Below are 21,741 nucleotides of genomic sequence, written 5' to 3'. Positions count from 1 at the left end.
GCCAGGTCTACCTCCTTAGGTTTTACCACAACGTGGGAAAGGTGCCTGAGTGTAAGGAAGAAAGGTTTTCCTCGACCCTCCTAGGGTCCTTGGCAGGGTCTGAAAGTTAAGCTGACAGATTAACAGGAGAAAAGCCAACAAAGTTACTTAAGTTTTATAGGACTTGGGGAGCCTTCCTAAGGAGATGCAGGCTCAAAAATAAAAAATAGTTTGGCCCGAGTGTTAGAATAGTGGATATTGTGGGAGACTGTAACAGGTCAAGGAGCATGAGGTATAGTAGTGAGCGGGAAAACCTTAGCAAGGCCTGTTAGGATTCTTCTTGGTGTCCCTTTTGTGTTCACAGATCAGGGTGCTCCTTCCCACTGGGTATGGGGAGGCCGTCTCTCCCTTGAGGGTTTTGGGCATATTTCAGGGGAGGTCAGTGACATTCCTGTCTGGTGCTTCCTCAAACCCTTCAGCTTGAAGTATTCAATATGCCCAGCTGCTGGATTGGGGCAGCATGTCCTGAACCCCACCAGGAGCTAACAGAGCTTTATATTCTAGGTGGGGGCATTAAAGTAGCACTGGTGAGAAAGGCCTATGTGAACCAGTAGGAGGGGAGAGCCCAGCGGAATCCAGCACTGAGCCAAGTTTTTGCCCAGGAACGATTTCTGCCTGTGGTTTGCTCCCAGAGGGACCCAGACCATGGAGGGCACCCCTTGGGCAAGAACATAAGCACCTGCAGTGACATGTCCATGCATGTTCCCTACCCCACATGCACAACTGGCTGCCCTGGTCGTGGACCAGGATCTTCTGTGTACACTATTCCTACTTAAGAGCCAGGTCCCTTGCCAGCTCATGCGCCAACCTTGTCTCATTACTGACCTCAGCTGCACAGGACAAGGGAGGACAGGGAACTAGGAAAGAAATGAGGACACATAGCAGCTCTTTGCTGGCTACGTGGATGACTCTGAAGTGCTCAGTGTCACAGAAGCACAGCCTGGATGTTAGGCAGGACACGGATCTGCACCAGGACCACGTGGCCCAGTTTGTTGAGCTCCTGAAGTTGCAGATGGCCAGCCAGCTTGCAGCAGCCTGAACCCATGGTGGGAGAGGCGGCCGCCAAGTGCTGTGCCCGCCAATGGGATGAAGGCGTACTGCATCACGTGAGCCCCATTGGCTGCTCTGTGGCGTAGAGCCCTGTGACTCCTCCAATCGGACAAGACTTGCAAAGTCACTTCGTTTGTGCTGGGTTCAGGCGCCAGAACATGCAGCGCAGTAGTCTGCACGCTGGGGTCCCAGGAGACCAAACCACACAATCGCCTCTGCTGCCCGAAGGCCCAGGCCTTCCTGTTCGGCCAATCCGCGGTTTCCTCCAATGCTGGTGGCCCAGAGTGTGTAGCAGTGCGCATGCTCCCTACACCACCCCCTGCAGCTGGGTAGGGGCCCCAACAAGGAGCCCAAGACAGGCTGGCCTCGCCCACAAGTGTCGCCAGCCCTCACAGGCCGCCTGGGTCTCGCTAGACGAAAGAGTGGTGTGCTGGAGCCCAACCGCGAGCATCACGTCTTTAAAGAAATGAGTCCATGCGCAAAGGCCACCAACCAGGAGAGCTGCGGGGCAGGAGACGCCATGCTCTGGTCACAGAAGGAGTCCGGTGGCTTATCCAGAGCGTGGGACTGAAACTTTCCGAAGAGGGGTCTTGTTCTGACAGGAGAGACGAGGGGTCTATATCTATGACCAGCATGTTCCCTCTTCTGTTGATTTTATTTAAACCTGCCCACTCTTATTTGTGCAAAACTTCCTTGTTAAAAACACACACACACACACACACACACAAAAAAAAAAAAACACACAAAAAAAAAACTGGAGGTCGATACTGTGTCCTGTTAAATTCGAACTGGTTGTTATTTGACTGTGTTGTACTGATGACGTTTTGACTGAGACATCTTCATTACTTAGTGGTTTTATATACTTGCAAGATCTGTGGCTCACTACCACATCCCTCTTAAGGAATGGAGGTGAAATAAACCAAACAACCCAAAAAATTATAAAGAAAAAGGACTATTGTGTCCATGTGTCATTTATACCACATCTCTGGACCGTGTTAGACTCCTGCTGGGAAATGAGCAGCTCAGCCTTGCGCCACCTGACGGGACAGGTGGGGCTCTGGGGCCCACAAAACGGCTTCACCACTTCCCTCCACCCGGACCCTCCCTGCCTGAGCATGTCCTCAATTACCCACTTTGTCCGGCTCCTGACCCCTTCCCAGGCCCAACAAGAAATGGTGGCGCGCAGGTAGGCCTTCAGACCACCAGTAAAAACAGCGGAGCAGGCACAGGGACATCCAGGGGAATGGGGATCCAGCGTGGCCAAAGAAAATAATGGGGGATGGGGTGGGGGTCTGGCTCAGCCTTAGCCTCTTGAGGAGTCTCAAAATGGGAGTCCAGAGAAAATTCACCTCAAGTCATCCTCCTCCCCGCCCCACAGACAACTATCCTAATGGGTCCCACTTGTCAATTTTAAGTTCTTGCAACCAGTAGTTGTTGTGTGCATGCATTTTAAGTTCACATGGTGTTTTGTTTGGCTTTCATTTGCATCAGCATGGTGCCCTCAGCCCCATTGAGTGGCCCAGTACAGATGTGTCCCTGGGGTTTGGCCTCCATCCCTCCCCCCATTTGACCTCCCCCTTTCCCCAGTCAGGGACGCCTGCTTCCCTGTCCGCTCCCTCTGCAGCCAGGTACAGGCACACCCTAAATCAGAGGACACCTGGCAGCTGTGCGCAGAATGCAGCAGCAATGCAGAGCCACGGGCAGGCATGTTTTCTCTCTGGTTTAACATGTTTGACCCTCTCCCTGTCCTGCTGGTCCACACCCTGTCCTGTTTTCACCCAGCTCCTTTGGCTCTTCCAGATTTGCAGGAGTTGCCTGTGTAGTCTGTGTGAACCACTGCAAATATCTTCTACGGCTCCATCTGTCTGCTACTCTGGCCATGATCCTTAAAGAGGCATTTTTATAAGCCCAACTGCCTCACCTGTGGAAACCATTCCAAGCACCAGCCTGTCCACTGGTGGCAGTGAAGTTATGGAAGCGTTCCCGTCAAAGTGCCATGGGTAGTTCCCGTGTTCTGTGACCCCACATCCCCAGGGCAGAGCTGGGGAAGTCATCAGTCCACGAGTCTGCAGAGCAGCCTGCCCCACCACCCCTGCAGGTAGCAGCCTGCCTCTAGGATAGGTTGGCAGCCATTAACCTGCCCCTTCTCCCCATATAAATCATCACCATGAGCAATCCACATCAGTGACTCTGGGAGCATTTATAGAGGATTCTTGAACTCCAAACGGGCATGGGAAACTCTGGAATTTGCACATGGGTGGGAAGCAAGGCTGGTCTTGGGGACTGGTTCCCCCTAACCTCCTGTTGGCCTGACTCCCACATGTGTTAGTCTGACCCTTAAGATACTATCCAAAATGGTAGCACCAGTCCACACCCCACATGGGATCCCGACTCACACCTCACAGTCATCGGGTTTCTGATTTCTGCCGGGAGCAGCTCAGTGTCTCCACATGCAAGACTGGATCACATGAGGTGTCAGTATCTTCTCATAACATGTACTGACACTCCCACTGAGTGTGGAACAATTCTCAGCATTTGTCTCTGCTCCCCTTGAACTACGGATGTGAAATTGAAAATGGGCCACAGTTCCCAAATACCGGCGACTTTCCCGCTGAACTCCGGTAAAATGACAAGCAGAGGGCCTCATCTCAGCACCGAACATGTGAACCCACAAACAAACAGGCTGTCAGAGCTCTCACTGCCCACACTCAGAGGAGCTGTGAGGGGGCAGCCGGGCCTCACTGGAGCCCAAGTCAGACCCAGAGTCTGAAAGAGGCCCGAGGGCATCCTAGTACTCACCCCTGATATGAGGGGTCAGGATTCTTTATTAAGCCTAAAATTTAGCCAGTCATTTGGTTTAACAAGATGATGACTGTCTCTAATGAACCACCTCTCTGCCAGTCATCCTTACACAGACAGCATGCGAGAGCCCCAAAGATGCTCGCTGCTGTCAGAAAGCAAGCAAGTCTGTGCTGGTGGATCTCGTGTCTCTCCACAGCCCCGCCCCCCTGGGCACCATCTTACTGAGCTGCACAGGAGTCTCCAACTGAGAGGCCTCCCAGCGGGCATCTGGGCTCAGTGCACAGGAGCCTGGGCCAGCCGCCCTGGGTCCCCCCCCTTGATGAAGGTGGGAAATGGGAGCAGACCCACCTGCAGAAGCTCCACCCAGTCATGGGGCACTCGAGGGACAGAGGGAGGAGGGATGCGAGCAAACCCTGATCCTGGCTCCAGGAGTGCCGGCCTTAAACTTGAGCCTGTGGCACCCAAGTCCAAAAAGCTTTGTCAGAAATGGCCCATTGGTCACAAAGCTGCTAATCTGGAGTGACTCAGAAGCCATCCTAAATGTCTATGCCAATGCACTGGGACTCCTTGTCCTATCACCGTATGGCATTTTTGGCCCTTGAACTCATCAATACAATGACACTGCCACTAAGTCATGGATTTTGCTAAATTCATCTATGGGAGGAACTACACAGCAAGGAAAGCCAGGGGTACAGCAAGAATGACAGCACGCCAACCTGATCCTAAGGGACCTGATGGAGAAGTGAGCAGGGCAAGTGGACACACTGGGATGCCCCGGGAACAGAGCTGCAGGTGAGGTGCGTAGGGGGCTGACTTCCCGGACCCAGGAGAACCCAGGGGCATTACTGCAGAGAAATTGAGCTGTGGGTGATCTGCGGGGGACACATGCTGTCAGGGCCTCGAGCAGGAGTGACAGGTTGATCTACCTGCCCATCCTCCCCACCTGGGCACCCTGGGCCTCCCTTTCCTTTGATGGTTACCCCAAACTTAACCTTAACTCTTCTGCCCGATGCTCAGACAGGGGTCTTTACACCTAAGTAGAACAAGGCCCCTCATGGGCAGCATTTAAAGGGGGCAGGTGCCAGGTCTGGACAACGATCACGGAGATCCCAGGCAGACGTGAAAAGACTCGGCAACAGCAATAACAACTTTATGAAGAGAAAGAACAGGATACACTTGAGTTACTGATACCTCCCCACCGCTTCAGGTCTCCACAGTGAGGCTGGCTTTACAGCCCAGAAACACAAACACCCAGGGAAAGAAAACACCGACAATACTGAGGGACAGCCCAAGGCGGCACCTACGGTAGGAGGCCCAGTCACACCTAGGTGGAGACCCTCCGGGGTCCTGAAGGAGGCGGATGGAGCTGCTGGAGGCTGGGCCACCGTCGAGCCAGCTTCTCTGCCTGGCATCACTGCAAAGAGAGAGAGAGAGACAGGGAGAGAGGAGGAGGTAGAGGAGGGAGCTGCTGTCCTAAAATCCAGGTGGCCATGCCCTAGTTCCACCAGCCACAGGCAGCTCCCCAAGGCTGAAGCCAAGCCTCCCATTAGGATCACCCCACACCACCACCTTCCCGCAGCTAATAACAAGCACTCCCTGAGTGAAATGGCACTTCCCAGCCGAGAAGGGGAGGGTGGGGGCTGCTGGCTCAGATCAGAGGGATACGAAGAACCCAGAGCCTCCAGGGCAAGGCCTGAGACACAGGGTGTGAGGACATGCGGGGAAAGGATCAGATGGCCGCCTTCCTGCAGGGTGCTAGGGTAGGGCAAGGGCCTGGCGCAGCCCTCCCTCAATATCGGGGAGCAGCCCTCCCTTAGGAAAGATCACCAGTAACATGGAGGCCAGGGAGTCTGCTGGATTACTCATTCCTGAAACTCGGCCCCAAACCACGGCCAGGCCTAGCCTTAAGCCCTCTCTTGGTAGCTTAAGGCTTTCAGGACGGGGCCAGGGCCCACCTGGAGCAGCATGCTAAGGCCCAGGTTGCGGTGCCTCTGCTCCAGCTCCGACAGGGCCTGCAGGAGGGACCTGAACCTCTCTGCAGGGTCGGCATCCTCGTCTTCGGGGGACCCCTCCTCTTTGTCTGCCTCCTGCAGGAAGCGCTCCTCCTCCTCCACAAAGAAAGCCCGGAGCTTCTTGTAGTCGGTCAGGGCTTTCTTCCTGCGGTCCATCACGTGTCCCTGCGGGCAGGCGGCAGGGAGGGACACCTGTGTCCTCAGGCTGCACCAGGACCCCAGCCCCATGCTGACCCCTCAAGGAGAAAAGGTTTGCTACGGAGGGCTCAGTTCCTTCCCCAGGCCCTGCCACAGAGAGCAAGACTCCATCATGTCCCCTCGTTCCCGAAGACCCAGGTCCACTCCTACTTGCCTTCCACACAGCAGCAGCAGACTCGGCCTGGCCATGCAGGTCCCGAGCATCATTCAGATCTTTCCTCATGATCTCCACAGACCCCTTATTCTCCTGGGAAGAGATGCTGGTTACCAGGAGGGTGACCACCCCTGAAGGTCTAGGACACCCCTCCCTTAGCCCAATCCAGGGGACATTACTAAAGATCTGACTATCAAGAAGGCCCGACTACATGGTCCTGGCCTGCCAGACTCATGCAAACAGGCTGCAGATACCAGAGGGGTCTTAGTGATCCCCCCTCCCTAAGCTTGCTTCCAGAAGAAGCCTCTTAGAAAATCCTGTGCTAAGGATCTAACCAACAAACTGGACACGAGTGTCCCTCAGTTTCCAGTGTTACTGTCACTAGCACAGGGATGGATATTTGCAAAAAATAACCACCATATCCTTTTCAGAAGGAATGGCCCTGGCAGGGCCACACTAGATCCCACAAGACCCTGCATGCCCCCTTTGGGGTGAGCACGCCCACACCCAGGGCCCATTGGGCACCATCACTGGCTGTGCATTGACCAGGTAGGTAGGCAGAGCCCCCAGCAGGAGGAGAATCCGGCTAGTCTGGCTGGCTCCTTATTCTCTCATTAACTACTCTGAGCACCCACAACCGAAAAGGGTGGGTCCCTGGGTTGCCAGTTGGTGGGTTTCCACCCAGGGTCAGACACCACACGCAGTGCAGGTAAGGAGAGGCTCAGGGAGGGCTAAGAGGCGGTGAGAAATGTGTGGGAGGGGCTTATCTGCTAGACAGCCTCAGAGGGTTCACCTGTGGGGGGAGAGGCTGCCACCGGGTTCCATCATGCATGGAGGAGGGGCAGTAAAGCCTAGAGAACTAGACATAGGGCGGACCCCACAGCAGGACACCGTCTGGGATGGGGCGAGGAAGGTCAGCCCACAGGGGAAAGGATGGGCAGAAGATGGGGAGGCCCATAGACACCTTCTGGGGATGGGGGATGGGAGAGGGGACAGAGCACCTGCTAGTGGGGGATTTGGTAACAGGGCATTGTCCGGAGGCCGGGGAAGGTGGTCAGGGCGCTGTCCGGGGCAGGGACCGGGGTCGGGAAGGGGATAGCGGCGCCCAGGCACCGCTCCTGCGCACCTTGCCGCGCAGCACCTTCCTCCAGCGGGGCTCCCACTCGGGCGGCTCGGGCCCCGCCGCCATTCGGCAGGCGGCGCACAGCGGACCCCCGTCGGCGCGACACAGCAGCTGCAGCGCCGCCTCGGAGGCCGGGCCGTCGCGCGTGGGCGCTGCGGCCGCCTCCTCGAGGGCCAGCAGGCGGCGGCTGAGCGGCGGGCGGCCGGGCTCCACGGCGCGCTGCCAGCAGTCATCGGCGCACTCGGGGCAGGGGAAGGGCCCGTCCTCCTCGGCCCAGAAGCGCACCACGCACGGCCGGCAGAAGCGGTGGCCGCAGTCGGCGCGCACCGGCTCGCGGGGCGCGCGCTGGCACAGGGCGCAGGCGGCCTCGGGGCCCGCGGGGAGCGCCAGGGCTGCGGCGGGTGCCCTGGAGAGGGCGCAGGCGGAGAGGCAGGGAGCGCGGACCGGGACGGGGGCGCAGGTGGAAAGCGCAGACGCTGCGCCGGACAGAGACAAGGAAGCCGACCAGCATGCACTGGGCGGAACGGACCGGACGCTGCACGCACGGTCCTGGCAGGGGTGTACGCCACCCGGGGTCTTGTGGATGGAGCGCTTCGCTCTGGCTGGTGTGTCACCGGCGTTGTCGCACCCCGAAATCATAAAGGGATTTTCGCTTCCCCCATAAATGATTCGTGGGCGAGAGAGAAGCCAAGTTTCATTATTTGGAGAGCATTAAAAAGTCTTGTGTCAGCTGCTAGGACCTGAGCGGCAAGCACCCCACCACCCCAACCCTGCCACGCACGAAAGCAACCCCACCCCTCCACACGCACGCACGCGCGCGCGTTGCGCACTGAGGCGGGGCCGGGGGGAGTGCTGAAAACGGTCTGCGCGTCTGTCCCCAGAACCGGGTCCTGCGCGGCCCCTCACCCCCAGCGCCGCGCGCACGACCTCCTCCGCCTCCGGGGGACCTGTTCGCGCTGCCCCCAGTGAGGACAGTTCATTGATTCAGAATGAAGGCATCTGGGACATCCCACGGATACCGGCCCCTGGGTATTGGTTAGCTTTTCTTTAGGAAAAACAAAAAAGTTTTGGGGAGGAACAATCTGTTTACTTTGAACACAACCAAGCACCCAATTTAAAAACAAAACAAAACAAAACAAAACACGAGCTGGGCGCAGTGATTGAGCGTGGACCCATGAACCAGGAGGTCACCAGTTCTATTCCCTATCAGGGCACATGAGCATCGCCAGTAGGGGGCAGTCAATCCATGATTTTTTTCTCATGTTTACTATAGCTCTATCCTTCTCCCTCTCTCTAAAATCAGTAAGAAAAACATTTAAAAAAAAAATACATAGTGAGATTAAAATAATCTGCATGGCACTTACCACTATGTGATTTTTAAATTTTTAAAAAATGAATTTACTCTCCCATACAAGTGCAAAACCTTTCGAAGTACTGCTATTCATCTGATTTAAAAATCAGATAGAGACTTAAAAATGGACCAAATGGGAGTCATAAATGAGACTGACAAACCTGTGGTGGACAAATAGACATGAGCAGAGCAAAGGCTATATAGGTGGGGTACAGAAGGACACGGGGCAGAAAGCCCTGGGTGCCTAACAACTGGGAAAATAAGGGCCTGGCTTCAGGGTAATCTTTCCTCCCCTAGCATATAGCTGGTCATGTGGTTCAGACCCTCCCTGACCTTTCCTCCCCTAGCCTGTCACTACTCATGTGGTAGTTCTCCCCGCCTCCCCTTGGAGGAGGAACTAGGGAGCCGGAGAGTAGCCCTTAGGCATTGAGCCCCCAGGACACTGAGGTTCTAACCCATATCACATACCTCTAGGCCTCAGTTGCTTCTCAGCTCCAGGTCCAGAAAAGCAGCAAAACCACACAAGCCATGCCATGGCTGCCTCAGGACCACCTGCACTGACTAATGATCACTGCCCTGGAACCAGCCAATCAGTGGGTACCTGGAGAGCTGATGAGTATTCTGTTACTATCCCACCCTCTTGTGCTATCATTGCTTTCTCCAGAACTCAAGTACTGAGATTGCTGAGTCAAGATTCAGCCTGACTCCACCGGCCGAAGACTTGATTCCATTTTCACTGCCAACACAACCAATCAGTTCCAAGTATAAGCTCAATGGTGTGTTGTGATTTTACCTATGTAATCTGTAACATACACACCATCATGGAGTGGAGTCTTTCATAGCACTAGCTCCCCGTCGTTGGATTGGCCAATTTAATATTAAATGTCTTCCATTCTACACTGCAAACTCCTGCTTGTGCTTTTATTTTGGCCTGTGTGCACAGGCAGATGGATTCATGTATTAGTCGGTATTACTACTGAGAGGTCAATTTGAAATCATTGTGGTTGTGACATTGTGATTTATAATAAAAATATATGCATATTTGAATTTCACCTCAAATATAGCTCTTAAAACCCTTAGAATTTCCTGTGATAAGTGTCATAAAGGTGTCTTTGTTGTGTTAATGAGGTGATTCTGTAAAGCCTTGAAGGATGGAGCTGGCCATCAGAGGAATTAACCAGTGGTTAGAAGGTTGAAAATTTCAGTCCCACCCCTCATCTTTGGGGAGAGGAAGGGCTGGAGGTTGAATCTATTACCAATTGCTAGTAATTTAATAAAGCTGCCACAAACTCCCAAAAGGATGGGTTTTGGAGAGCTGGTTTGGTGGATGTTAGGGTCACTGAAGGAGGAATGCATGAGGCCAAATGGGTAAAGAATTATTAATTTATTAGATTATCTGGAAAACCAGATGGGCTGAGCTCCAAAATAGTGCCAGCACCCAAAGACAGGGAGTCAGAGGTTTTAAAGGACTCTAGGCAGGCTTTTTCTGACAGAGAATTCTCTGGGCAGGTCCACCTCAGGTAACTGGGAAGCTGACCCATTGAACCATATAGGACACCTAGCACACAAAGCTACCCTTCCAACTCAGGGAAGCAGTGAAAAATGAGGAGACAAGGAAACAGGTCACAAAGGAAAGAAATGAAGGAGGACAAATTACTGGACATAGAATTCAAAACCACAGTTATTAGGTTTTTCAAGAATTTCCCAGAAAAGACCAATAAATTTAACAAGACCCTTGAGGATATGAAAAAGGACCAACTAGAAATTAAACATACTCTGACTGAAATAAAAAATATTATACAGAGACCCAACAACAGACTAGAGGAACGCAAGATTCAAGTCAAAGATTGAAATACAAAGAGCAAAGGACACTCCTTCAGAGAAGCAAGAAGATAAAGAGAATTCAGAAAGTTGAAGATAGTGTAAGGAGTCTCTGGGACAACTTCAAGCGTACCAACATCAGAATTATGGGGGTTCCAGAAGAAGAAAGAGAGCAAGACACTGAAAACCTACTTGAAGAAATAATGACAGAAAACTTCCCCCACCTGATGAAAGAAATAGTCTTACAAGTCCAAGAAGCACACAGAACCCCAAACAAAAGGAATCCAAAGAGGACCACACCAAGACACATCATAATTAATATGCCAAGAGCAAAAGACAAAGAGAGAATCTTACAAGCAGCAAGAGAAAAACAGTTAGTTACCTACAAGGGAGCACCCATACAATTGTCAGCTGATTCTCAACAGAAACTATTCAGGCCAGAGGGAGTGGCAAGAAATATTCAAAGTGATGAATAGCAAGAACCTACAACCAAGATTACTCTACCCAGCAAAACTATCATTCAAAATTGAAGGTCAGATAAGAGCTTCACAGGTCAGAAAAAACTAAAGGAATTCATCACCATCAAACCAGTATTATATGAAATGCTGAAAGGTATTCTTTAAGAAGAGGAAGAAGAAGAAAAAGGTAGAGATAAAAATTATGAACAACAAATGCATGTCTATCAACAAGTGTATCTAAAAATCAAGTGAATAAAAAATCAGATGAACAGAATAAACTGGTGAATATAATAGAATCAGGGGCATAGAAAGAGAGTGGACTGACAATTCTCAAAGGGAAAGGGGTGTGGGAAGAGACTGACAAAAAGCGTACACCTATGGATGAGGACAGTACGGGGGAGGTAAGGGCAAAGGGTGGAGTGGGAGCTGGGTGGAGGGGAGCTATGGGAAGAGGAACAATTGTGATAATCTGAACAATATAATTTTTTAAATTAATTTCTTTATTGATTAAGGTATCACATATTTGTCCTCAACCCCCCCCCCATTCCAGTTCCCCACCCCTCCCCACTCATGCCCCCACCCTCCTATTGTCCTTGACCATTGGTTAGGCTCATATGTGTGCACATAAGTCCTTTAGTTGATCTCTCCCTTTTATCCCCACCCTCCTTTTGAGGTCCAACAGTCTGACCCCTGGCTCCTTATCTCAGGGTCTGTTCTTGGTCATCAGTCTATGTTGTTCACCATTTCCCCTAGATGAGTGAGATCATGTCCTATTGGAAATATACTTATAAGAATAAAAAATGAGACAAGCAATAATAGTTATGCTGAAATGCATATGAATCAGTCTGTAGTGAGCTTCTTTCTGGGCCACCAGTTCTTTTGAGACCCAATTTCAATGTCAAACTGTTCCTTATGTGTACATGTCAGCAATGATATTTCAGTTCTGGATGTAAATTTTTTTTAAAGTGTGTCACTTTACTTTTTATCCAATCCCAGATGTTTCCCCTTTGCTTTCTCCCACCTCCCTAATCTATCACAGTGGATTTCAAGTAACCCATATCCCCTCTTTAAAAAAAAAAATTAAAAATTGACTTTTTACAGAGAGGAAGGGAGAGGGACAGAGAGCCAAAAACATCAATGAGAAAGAGTCATCGATCAGCTGCCTCTTGCACATCCCCTACTGGGGATGGGCCCGCAACCAAGGTACATGCCCTAGACCAGAATTGAACCCGGGACCCTTCAGTCTACAGGCTGACGCTCTATCCATTGAGCCAAACCGGTTTGGCCATATCCCCTCTTTTGATTGTAATCTATATATATTAAAGACTAATATGCAAAGTGTCTCCTCCGGCATTCGACTGGGAGACCGGGAGTTGGAGCGCTCACTATGACATGTGCTGACCATCAGAAGGTGGCATGGAATGAAGGAAGACCCTGGTCGGCCAGGCCTAGAGACCCTACCTATGCATGACTTTTATTCACCAGGCCTCTAGTGTATAAAATAAGGTGCAAAACTGCCATTCTCCAGAGTATTATCTCAATCCTTTAAGATTTTGCTTCCTGGCAATTGTTGCCAGTTTGGCTCAAATAATCTCACAAAAATTCTTCACAGGTTTGAATGTTCCTTGCATTGAGACAGCGCCCCCCCCCCCCCCCCCCCCAAGTTGTCTGGGTTAGTCTGTGGCCCTTTTTTGTCCACACCCTTTTGGTATTTCCTAAAGAAGCCTATTTGTTTTTCCCAAAGACGGTTTCTCCCCATTCCTTTCCCCCAAGTTGTAGATAAAAACTGTTGTGGGGTCAAACCCTGGGTTCAAAATAAGACCACCGGAGGCTGATGACTGATTAAAAAAATAGCAGGCAAGGATTTATTGACGGCCGCAAGAGCACCACAAGCAGGTGGTCACACTCACAGCCGCACTGTTTCAGGTGCAGGCAGTCCTTTTAAAGGTCCAAACCACAAGTATGTTCCTTTGTTCTAAATTCTAAATTCTAAAGCCTGCTGGACATTGGAATGTGGCCCTATCTTGTGAAAGCAGATAGTACAGAAGCAGAGCTGAGCGGTTAATCTCTAAAGGTTATCTGCAGTTTCTACCCCTGAAGCTACTGAGTCAGTGGGAATCCATCTCCTGTGGTCCTGGTCCACAGGCACAGGAAAATTGCCTTGGCCTCCAGGTCTCAATCTGGTAGCTGAGGCAACTACCCTATGTTCAAGCAAGTGCAGCAGCCAGAATGGCAGGGTTAAAATTCAAACAGCAGTTTTTACCCAAGTATGGTTGCTACCATATTTCAAAAACTTCCTTTGTGGAAGCCCAAATACATACTACAAACTGGGGTGTGTGCATTTGTTTTGTTCCCCCCCCCCCCCCGTTGATCAGGCTTTTTCAGTTTAATTAGCAAGGCCCAGCCACTGAACCAAGAGGTTATGGGGAAAGTTTTTTTCCCCCTTTGCAGAAGCACATCTAGGTGAATGTAGTGATTTGTGGGATTTGTAGTTTGTTGTTTAACCTTCAGCCAATACCGTGTTTCCCCGAAAATAAGACATCCTCCGAAAATAAGACCTACTTACAGATTTCCTTCTGAATGAAATATAAGGTATCCCCCCTGAAAATAAGGCCCTCCTAGACTAAATATGAGAGATTTGGTCCACTGATTCTGAAAGAAATGGAGTCACAAGAAATTCACCAGGAAATTCAGGAATTGGATTGTTATGATGATGTTCCAGAAGATGATGACATGATTGTCATTGAATAAAGGAGTAAATTCTTGATACTGTAGGATCACAGTTTGTCTGGTTTGTGTTGACAACTACCGTTCTACCGTACCGTATACAGGTAATAAATTTCCTTTATTTTCATTTAACAATAAATGTGTACCGTATTCTTCTTCATGGAAAAATAAGATATCCCCTGAAAATAAGACCTAGCGCATCTTTGGGAACAAAAATTAATTTAAGACACTGTCTTATTTTCGGGGATACAGGATACTAAAGAATGGGACAAATGAAGCAAATACAGCGAAATACTGATCTGGACAATTTATATATGGGGTCCCTTGTTCTCTTGTGTGTTTTCTTTAATTTTTGTTTTAAAAAGTTTCTCTAAATTCAATTTCCTAAATGGAAAGAAACCCTCAGCCCAAGCCGCGAGTCAGGGCCCTAGAAGGCATGCCCGATGGTGTTCATGAGCATTGTCTGTCCGCCTGGGTCCTCCCCTGCGGAGCACTGGCCGGTGCGGGCAGGACTGCGCAGTCCCACTCCGTCCTCACTGCTCGGCTCAGGAGGCCGCACCCAACAAACACCCGCTGCACCGGGAAAGCTAGCCGTCCGTTTGCGTCCACAGCCGGGCGCCTGCTGCGCGGCCCTTTGGGGTGGCGCGAACCTTAGTTTCCTCCTGTGTCTGCTCCCAGGGGCAGGACTCAAATGGCCAGGGCAGGGCTAAGGGCAGGGTTGGGAGTCAGCGACCCACCAAAACCACCACCACCGCTGGCCAGACCCTCGGGGACCCACCCTGTTCCGTGCACCTTGAACCCGCCCGCCCCTCCTAACCCGGGTCCGGGCGCCGCCCCTCTCCTTCCTCCCCGGCGCCTCTGGAGCCCAGACCCCCATCACCTCCCGCACCGGGCGCCGGTTTCTGCTGCCTCTACCACCTCCACCTTCCTTCCAACGCCAGACACCCCGCCCGCGCTGCCCTCTCCGCTTCTTCCCAAAGCTTTTCCTTTCCCTCATACCCCATGTCCGCTCTCTGCCCCCAACTCGCCTACCCCCATCCAGGGACAAGGTTTGGTCCCGTCCTCACCCCTGGCCCATCCCAGTTGGTCTATCAAAAATCCCTCCCCCACCCACTGCCCTCCGCCTTTCACCCGCCCAGTCCTCCCGCACCCTCACAGGCCCCCAAGGCCTCCTAGCCTCTGCTGACGCCACAAAGCCCGCGCCCCTGAGGCCACCGTCCCTCCCCTCCCCCTGGTCTCCGCGGCGCAAACGCAGGTTTTCCAGCGCCCCTGTTTGCGCTCCTGGTTGTGGTCCGGGGCGCCTGGTCAGGCAGCGTGCACCCCTCTCCGCGGTGAGTACCGGTCCATCCAGGGGCGGTCGGGTGGTCGCCCTGTGGGCGCCCTGCACACTGAGGCCCCAGCTTGAAGGTGGTTGTCAGTTGGAACCAGAAGGGTCACCTGCGTTAGCCCTAATTACAGGAGCATCCTCAGGACCAAGGGCCAAGGGTCCACTTCACTGACCCAGAGTCCTTGGCCCCTTTCCCCCGAGCCTGGCCCAGACCGGTGCCCACCAGACCATCCTGTGCTCATCCAGCTTCAGGTGGGTAGGCAGCAGAAGGGACTGACTCCCAGGGCTCTGTGTAGAGAGGCAGCTTCCACAGGGTGAACCCTTGTCTGAAATATCAGAGCCTCTCTCTGGGCAGTGGCAGGGCAGGACCGGATAGTGCTGTGGGTCAGAAATGATTTTCAGATCTACTCTGACTCGCCCCAGTGACCACCCCAGGAGGTGCATGTGTGTGCACGTGCCCTTGTGTGAATACATTTGTGTGCATACATGTGCATGCATGAATCATCGTGTGTCTTCTGCACTGCATCTCAGCAAAGGAAACCAGAGCTGGTGGTAGAGCAGTAAGGACATTTTATTCAGGACTGCTGTAGGGGACAGACAGCACAGAACCCCGCAGAAAGCTCAACTCTCAGGACAGGATGGGCCAGTGGAGACTTCCGGTCAAGGTGGGTTAGCGATAGGAAATTACTAACAGGAAGCCTCTGGGTAGGGGCTTCTGTCTAAACCCACATTGGGATTCTGATTAAACTCAGACAATGCAGACACCAACAAGGAAGCCCATCGCCTATTTGGAAAGTTCTGGGAACCTGAATAGAGTTTGGTCAAGCAGAGAACTTGTCCAACTCTTGATTTTTCCTTTTAAAGTACTTTCCTTTGTTGCATGGATGTCTTGTTAGAGAAAAACTGATTCTGACACTGGCAAAACCCGAAAGGCAGACTTTATTCAAGACTATTGCAATAGGGAGATGGGGTCATCTCCTACTCTAGCCCACAAGGTGGCAGGATGGCCAAGGGCAAGGTGAGGGGGTTAGTGATGGAAAATCACAAGGAAGAGAAATGGGGAGGGGTCTTCTTGCCAAACTGACTAGCAGGATTCCTGCACATTCGTCACGGGAGGGGTGGCATGGGCTCTGAATGGAAAACTGGGCATGGCTGGGTGGAGACAGGTGGCAGCTTAGGGGCACCTGGTTGGTGTGGAAAGGGTGCCAGCTTTCAGAGGCACCTATGCCTCGTACTGAAGGCAAGCCAGGTGCCCTCACAGGACCGTGCTCAGTGCCGTCTGCAAGAGGACACCTCAAGTGCCTGGGGCTCTGGGCAGAGGGTGTGGGCGGATACTGTTTCTTTCCCAGGAGCCATGGATGCCGTGGAACTTTCCAGAAAGCTGCAGGAGGAGGCGACATGCTCCATCTGCCTTGATTATTTCACCGACCCCGTTATGACCACCTGTGGCCACAACTTCTGCCGGGAGTGCATCCGGCTGACTTGGGAGAAGACCAGAGGCAAGAAGGGCAGGAGGAAGCGCAGGGGGGTCTTCCCCTGCCCCGAGTGCCGCGAGCTGTCCCCCCAGAGGGCCCTGCGGCCCAACCGCCTGCTGACCAAGGTGGCCGAGATGGCGCGGCAGCACCCGGGCCTCCAGAGCAGGGATCTGTGCCAGGTGCACCAGGAGGTGCTCAAGCTCTTCTGCGAAGATGACCAGAGCCCCATCTGCGTGGTCTGCAGGGAGTCTCAGGAGCACCGGCCTCACAGAGTGGTCCCGGTGGAGGAGGCCGTGAAGGAGCACAAGGTGGGCCCAGGGGTGAGGAGCCCGAGTGCGTGTCTGTGTGTCCAGGGTGTACCAGCCAGAGAGGAGAACTGCTGTAACCAACAGCCTGTATGCAGGGCCCCACAGCGGAAGTGTCTGCAGCTCCCACAAAAAAGCAGGCAGGTGGCAGGGCCAGCTGAGCTTCCCCTTCTTTTCAGTTATTCAGGGGCCCAGGCTGACACAGCGGCTCAGAGCCACCTGTGTGGGCAGGCCGATGACCCTTTGTAGGGGAGGGAAGAGCCTTTTTCTTCCACCCTAAGTCAGACTGAGAAAAGACATGTCAAAGAGAGAAAGGCAAACGGTTAACCTGTGGCCCGCACACAGCACAGCGTGTGTATGGCTGGCTATGTGGCATCTGAACAAGGAATAGGACTTGGAGAGAAGAGACAAAGGGAAAGGTGACAGGCTCCAATCGGTCCATTCCAGCTGCTGTCACAGAACACAAGACTGGGTGGCTTATGGACAGCCAGAACTTCATGCTCCTGGCTCTGGAGGCTGGAAGTCCAAGATCAGGGCACCAGCAGTCAGTGGGGGCTCCCTTCTCAGTTCATGGACAGCCAACTTCCCACTGTCTTCACCCTGGGGAAGCCCCATTCCTGAGGGCTCCACCTTTCAGACCTCACCACCTCCCAAAGGCCCATTCTCCTTGGGGGTTAGGATTCAAGGTGAACTTGTGTGTGTGTGTGTGGGGGGGGGGAGTGGGGGGAATGGGAATGGAAACGGACACACACGACACATTCAGATCATAACAAAAGTAAATATTTGGGGGAAACTAACAAAAGACAAAGTCCATCAGTGGTATCCCACCGTCTACCTCCTTCAGAGCCACAAACCTTCCCCTGGGAGGCGGACTCTGGCAGCCCTCCTTCCTCAGCAGCTTCTGCTTTTAGTCATGTAACAGGAGCCTTGGAAGGTATCTTTCTGCCTCCAGCTCAAAACAGTCCTCACGCCCACGGGGCATGTTATGGGGTATGTCCATCCCCTTTACAGTGCCGCTTCAGGGGCACCTCCTGCTGTGGGTGTGTAGGGGCCTCCAACTCCTACCCTATCCCGCGGTCTGTTGTCTGCAGCTGAAGCTGGAGGGCGACATGGGGCAGCTGCGGGAGGAGATGGAGAAGACCCAGACGCTGCAGACCAGGGAGCAGCAGGCCTTGGCCGAGTGGCAGGCAGGTGCTGAGACCTTGAGGAACGGGTGGGAAGGCCTGGCCAGGCCCCAGGGTGCTGCAGGGCTTCTAGAACCTGTGGACCCTCAAGGTGGATGACAGCACAAGACCCAGGAAAGGCACGGAATTCCCACCAATCAGGACTGAAAATGTGCACTCAGCCCCGATTGGCCACTTTGAAGCAGGGACGGAGGGGTACACAGGGGCCTTGATGGCCATTTGTACGAGAGCCACCACTGTGTGGCCCTCCCCCTCCCCCAGCTGTCCTGGTTTCCTGTGGGTCACTGTGGCCATGAGATGTGCCCCCTCCAAGTTGGGGGGCACAGGATGGTAGTCCCCTGGCGGTGCCTCACCTCCAGGTCCCACCCTGCAGGAGATGGTGAGGCAGCAGAGACGGCTCATTGTGACCGAGTTCAAGAAGATGGCTACCCTCCTGGTGGAGGAGGAGCAGCGCCTCCTGCAGGCCCTGTGGCAGGAGGAGCAGGACACGGCTGCCAGGCTGCGGGAGAACATGTTCGCACTAGAGCAGCAGAGCTGCTCCCTGGAGACCCTGCTGCTGCGGCTGGAGGACTGCAGCACCCGGGAGCCACTGCAGATGCTGCAGGTGAGACTCCCTGCTCACCTGGCTGGGTGGGTGGACACACGCTCTGGCCCCGGTGTGGCGGACCTGCCAGGGCAAATACAGACCAACAGGGAGGGCTCTGTCTTCGTCAGCTCAGGCTGAGTAACAAACACCACGGGCTGGGGGCTTAAACATTTCTCTCAGCCTGGAGGCTGGAAGACTGGTTGTCCGGAGGCCTCTCTCCTTGGTGTGTGGATGCCATGTCCTCCCTGTGTCTGCACATGGTCGTCCTCTGTGCAGCTGGCCTGCTCTGCTAAGGTCACCAAGTCACATTGGATTGGGGCCCACCCTTGTGACCTCATTTCACCTTCATCACCTTCTAAAGGCCCCACCTCCAAATACAGCCTCATCTGAGGTGCTGGGGTCTGGGCTCCATGTGGGCCGGGGGACACAATCAGTCCTCAGCACCGTGTTCTGCATTCCCTTCCTTGCCTGAGGGGCGGGGGATGGCCCAGGGGCAGCTGTCATCCACTTGGTGACATGGGGCAGGGACACACCAGCCAGGTCAGGCCTGGTGAGTTCAAGGCAGGAGCAAGACATGTGATCCTGCCAAGGGTTTGGAATGGGGGAGCAGGTGCAGCTGGCCTGCCAGGGATGGCCTGCACTGGGAAGCCAGAGAAGTGGGAGTGATTATGTTGGCCGCCAAGTCAATTGTGTGGAAAAATGGAACCCGTAGCAAAAAAACGTATTTCATGCTGTGAGCCATCTCACTCACATTGAAGCAAATGCCACATGCAAGGTCAGCACCAGTCTCCTGGCGAGATGTCCTGGCATCTTGGGACAACAGTGTCCTGGTTTAGTTAAGACTGCACTGGCCCCCACTTTGGGGACACTTGGTCTTCTAGTGAAAAGCAGCCCATTCGCCAGCCACGGAGCACTCCTGAGCTGCCCAAGGCCTGCAGCGTGAAGCGCCATTGGGTCCCCCATGCCTTCCCACCAGTCCAGAGCAGGACAGCTTTTGTGTTCTTACTAACGTGCTGGGGGACAGCAGCAGAGCTGGGTGGCCAAGCGATAGGGATCCATTCTGAAAAGTGGGAAGAGGGCCACGGGAAAGCATTAAGAATTCTCCTTGCTCCGCAGGCCAGACATGTCCGCACAGGGGGTTTGGGACGCCCCAGATTCCTAACGAGGTAGCAGACCTCCCTCTCTCCGTGTTTTCGCAGGACATGAAGGAGCCTCAGGCCAGGTATATGAGCGCCTGAGGTGCAGGCAGGGAGGGCTTCACACGGGGCCAGAGGGGTCAGTAACATCTGTCCCCTCTGGAGGAAGAACAACTTGAGTGTGCAGTACCCAGAGGCCACCCCCATCTTGCTGAGGACTGTCTGCAGGGTCCCCGGGCAGATAGAGGTGTTCAAGAGTTTCCAAGGTAAGTGGGGCCTGTCTCCCGACCAGAGCCACCCCTGGGAGCCTTGATGTCCACTGGGAATTCCCATCCTACTCTCACCTGCCACTCCCAGAGGCCCAAATGGTCCCCAGCTCATCTCCTTGGCACCAGCACCATCGGCACTGGGGTACGGCCCATGCAGAGACCCAGGCTCACAGCTGGACTGGGCCAAGGGGGGGCCTGGGAGGGTGGTGGCCAGGGAGCACAGGGAGGACTCAGCCCTGTCCCTGTGCCGGGCCTGTCTGCAGAGAACGTGGTACCCGACCCTGCCACAGCGTACCCCTACCTGCTCCTGTACGAGAGCCACCAGAGGCACTACCTCAGCACGCCACCCGACGGCACGCCCTGCAGCAAGGACAGGTTCCTGGCCTACCCCTGTGCGGTGGGCTGCCAGACCTTCTCCTCAGGGCGGCACTACTGGGAGGTGGGCATGAACCTCACGGGCGAGGCGCTGTGGGCCCTGGGTGTGTGCAGGGACAATGTGAGCCGGACGGACAGAGTCCCCAAGTCCCCCGAAAATGGATTCTGGGTCGTTCAGCTGTGCAAGGGAAAGAAGTACGAGCCCCCCGTGTCCACCCTGTTCCCCATCACACTGACGGAGCCCCCCAGCCACGTGGGCATCTTCCTGGACTTTGAGGCCGGGGAGGTGTCTTTCTACAATGCCAGCAGCGGGTCCCACCTGCACACCTATGTGGAGCCAACCTTCCCGGGCCCCCTGAAGCCCTTCTTTTGCCTTGGGGTCCCCAAATCCGGCCAGATGGTCATCTCAACAGTGACACTGTGGGTGAAGGGATAGGCGTGTAGGCAGGGAGTGCGGGCACTCCACTTTCTCTAGAAAGTGAGGTGGTCCTGCTGGGCGGCCACCTGCCCTGCTGATCTCCGGGGAGCACTGGAGGGCCCTGCTGGCCGGGGGCTTACCACGCCGAAGTGGAATCTGATTAAAGCAGTTACACCACACACTGTGTTCACAGGTGCTTGATAGAGGGGACCCATACCACTCTGAGTAACACTTAGGGACCAGGCCCTGGTGCTGCAGCTTGTTTAGACACGTTGCCCTCCACCTGCCACTCCCTGAGTCCTCCTGGTTCGGGGTGTTATAAGGAAACATGTGGGTCCACCTTTCTTGTTATCAGCAATTCCACGTCTGGGTCTTCCATAGGGAAAACAAGGACGTACACGTTTTTAAGATAAACCCTTAAAAACTTCAGAGCTGCCCACCCCCGTCCCTTTCCCCCCCCCCCCCCCTTGAACCTGCAGGAAGTGGGGGGTTAAATTCAGTAAGTAAGGATCATGAGTGTGGGCGGGTTCTCTCCTTTCACTCTCCATCCCAACCCACCCCCGCACTTTCCGGCGCATTAGCCATCAGCACCCCGGAATTCCAGCCCGCGCACTCCTACCTCAACGCGACCAGAGTCCCCACGGGCAGAGCGCGCCCACCCATTCATTCCGACCGCGCTGGGCGCACGGGAGCGGCTGGGGAGACCCCAGCCCTCGTAGTCGCGAGGACCCCAGTGACCGTGCCGGGCGCCCCGCTGGCCCGGCCCCTGCCCCCCGCCCTTCCCCTGGCCCGAGGACCAAACAGGCCGCGCGACCCCTGGGCGAGCCGGAGCCGCAAGAACGCGCACGGGCGGCATCGGAGACGCCAGGTCAGAGGGAGCGCAGCCTTCCCGCGGACCACGTGACAGGACACAGCCAATCCTGGACCAGAG

General features: G+C 54.1%; 2 protein-coding genes across 4 annotated transcripts; one reads left to right on the top strand and one right to left on the bottom strand.

The window, feature by feature from the left end:
• Nucleotides 1-5,025: 5,025 nt before the first annotated feature.
• Nucleotides 5,026-8,032, bottom strand: RNF187 (ring finger protein 187). Of its 2 annotated transcripts, XM_084884637.1 has the most exons (4): nt 7,382-8,032; nt 6,256-6,348; nt 5,847-6,068; nt 5,026-5,305 (listed from the first exon to the last, which is right to left on the bottom strand). In XM_084884637.1, exons 1-4 carry the CDS (start codon nt 8,015-8,017, stop codon nt 5,303-5,305), a joined length of 954 nt encoding a protein of 317 aa, XP_084740763.1. In that variant the 5' UTR covers nt 8,018-8,032; the 3' UTR covers nt 5,026-5,302. The 2 variants fall into 2 exon arrangements, with proteins under 2 accessions (XP_084740763.1, XP_084740762.1); XM_084884636.1 differs by having other exon boundaries at nt 5,026-6,068.
• Nucleotides 8,033-15,543: 7,511 nt separating this feature from the next.
• On the top strand, nt 15,544-21,727 carry TRIM17 (tripartite motif containing 17). 2 transcript variants are annotated; one of them, XM_084884633.1, is made up of 6 exons: nt 15,544-16,845; nt 17,934-18,029; nt 18,400-18,630; nt 19,812-19,834; nt 19,914-20,014; nt 20,281-21,727. In XM_084884633.1, the coding sequence occupies exons 1-6, from the start codon at nt 16,186-16,188 to the stop codon at nt 20,826-20,828; spliced, it is 1,659 nt and encodes a 552-aa protein (XP_084740759.1). In that variant the 5' UTR covers nt 15,544-16,185; the 3' UTR covers nt 20,829-21,727. The 2 variants fall into 2 exon arrangements, with proteins under 2 accessions (XP_084740759.1, XP_084740760.1); XM_084884634.1 differs by having other exon boundaries at nt 17,934-18,033; nt 20,281-20,788.
• The last annotated feature ends 14 nt before the right edge of the window (nt 21,728-21,741 follow it).

Source organism: Pipistrellus hanaki, assembly GCF_964339955.1.
Source record: "Pipistrellus hanaki genome assembly, chromosome: 5".
NCBI lineage: Eukaryota > Metazoa > Chordata > Mammalia > Chiroptera > Vespertilionidae > Pipistrellus > Pipistrellus hanaki.
This window is presented reverse-complemented; position numbering and strand designations above follow the sequence as displayed.

What these genes read in the sequence shown, in the direction of transcription:
- RNF187 (XM_084884636.1), bottom strand. Translation starts at nt 8,017, where the DNA reads ATGATTTCGGGGTGCGACAACGCCGGTGACACACCAGCCAGAGCGAAG. An exon ending in GGAAGGTGCTGCGCGGCAAG is followed by an intron (nt 6,349 to 7,381) that starts GTGCGCAGGAGC and finishes ATCTCTTCCCAG; the next exon opens with GAGAATAAGGGGTCTGTGGA. An exon ending in CTGCTGCTGCTGTGTGGAAG is followed by an intron (nt 6,069 to 6,255) that starts GCAAGTAGGAGT and finishes GCCTGCCCGCAG; the next exon opens with GGACACGTGATGGACCGCAG.
- TRIM17 (XM_084884633.1), top strand. Translation starts at nt 16,186, where the DNA reads ATGGGCTCTGAATGGAAAACTGGGCATGGCTGGGTGGAGACAGGTGGC. An exon ending in AGGCCTTGGCCGAGTGGCAG is followed by an intron (nt 18,030 to 18,399) that starts GCAGGTGCTGAG and finishes CCCACCCTGCAG; the next exon opens with GAGATGGTGAGGCAGCAGAG. An exon ending in GGTGTTCAAGAGTTTCCAAG is followed by an intron (nt 20,015 to 20,280) that starts GTAAGTGGGGCC and finishes GCCTGTCTGCAG; the next exon opens with AGAACGTGGTACCCGACCCT.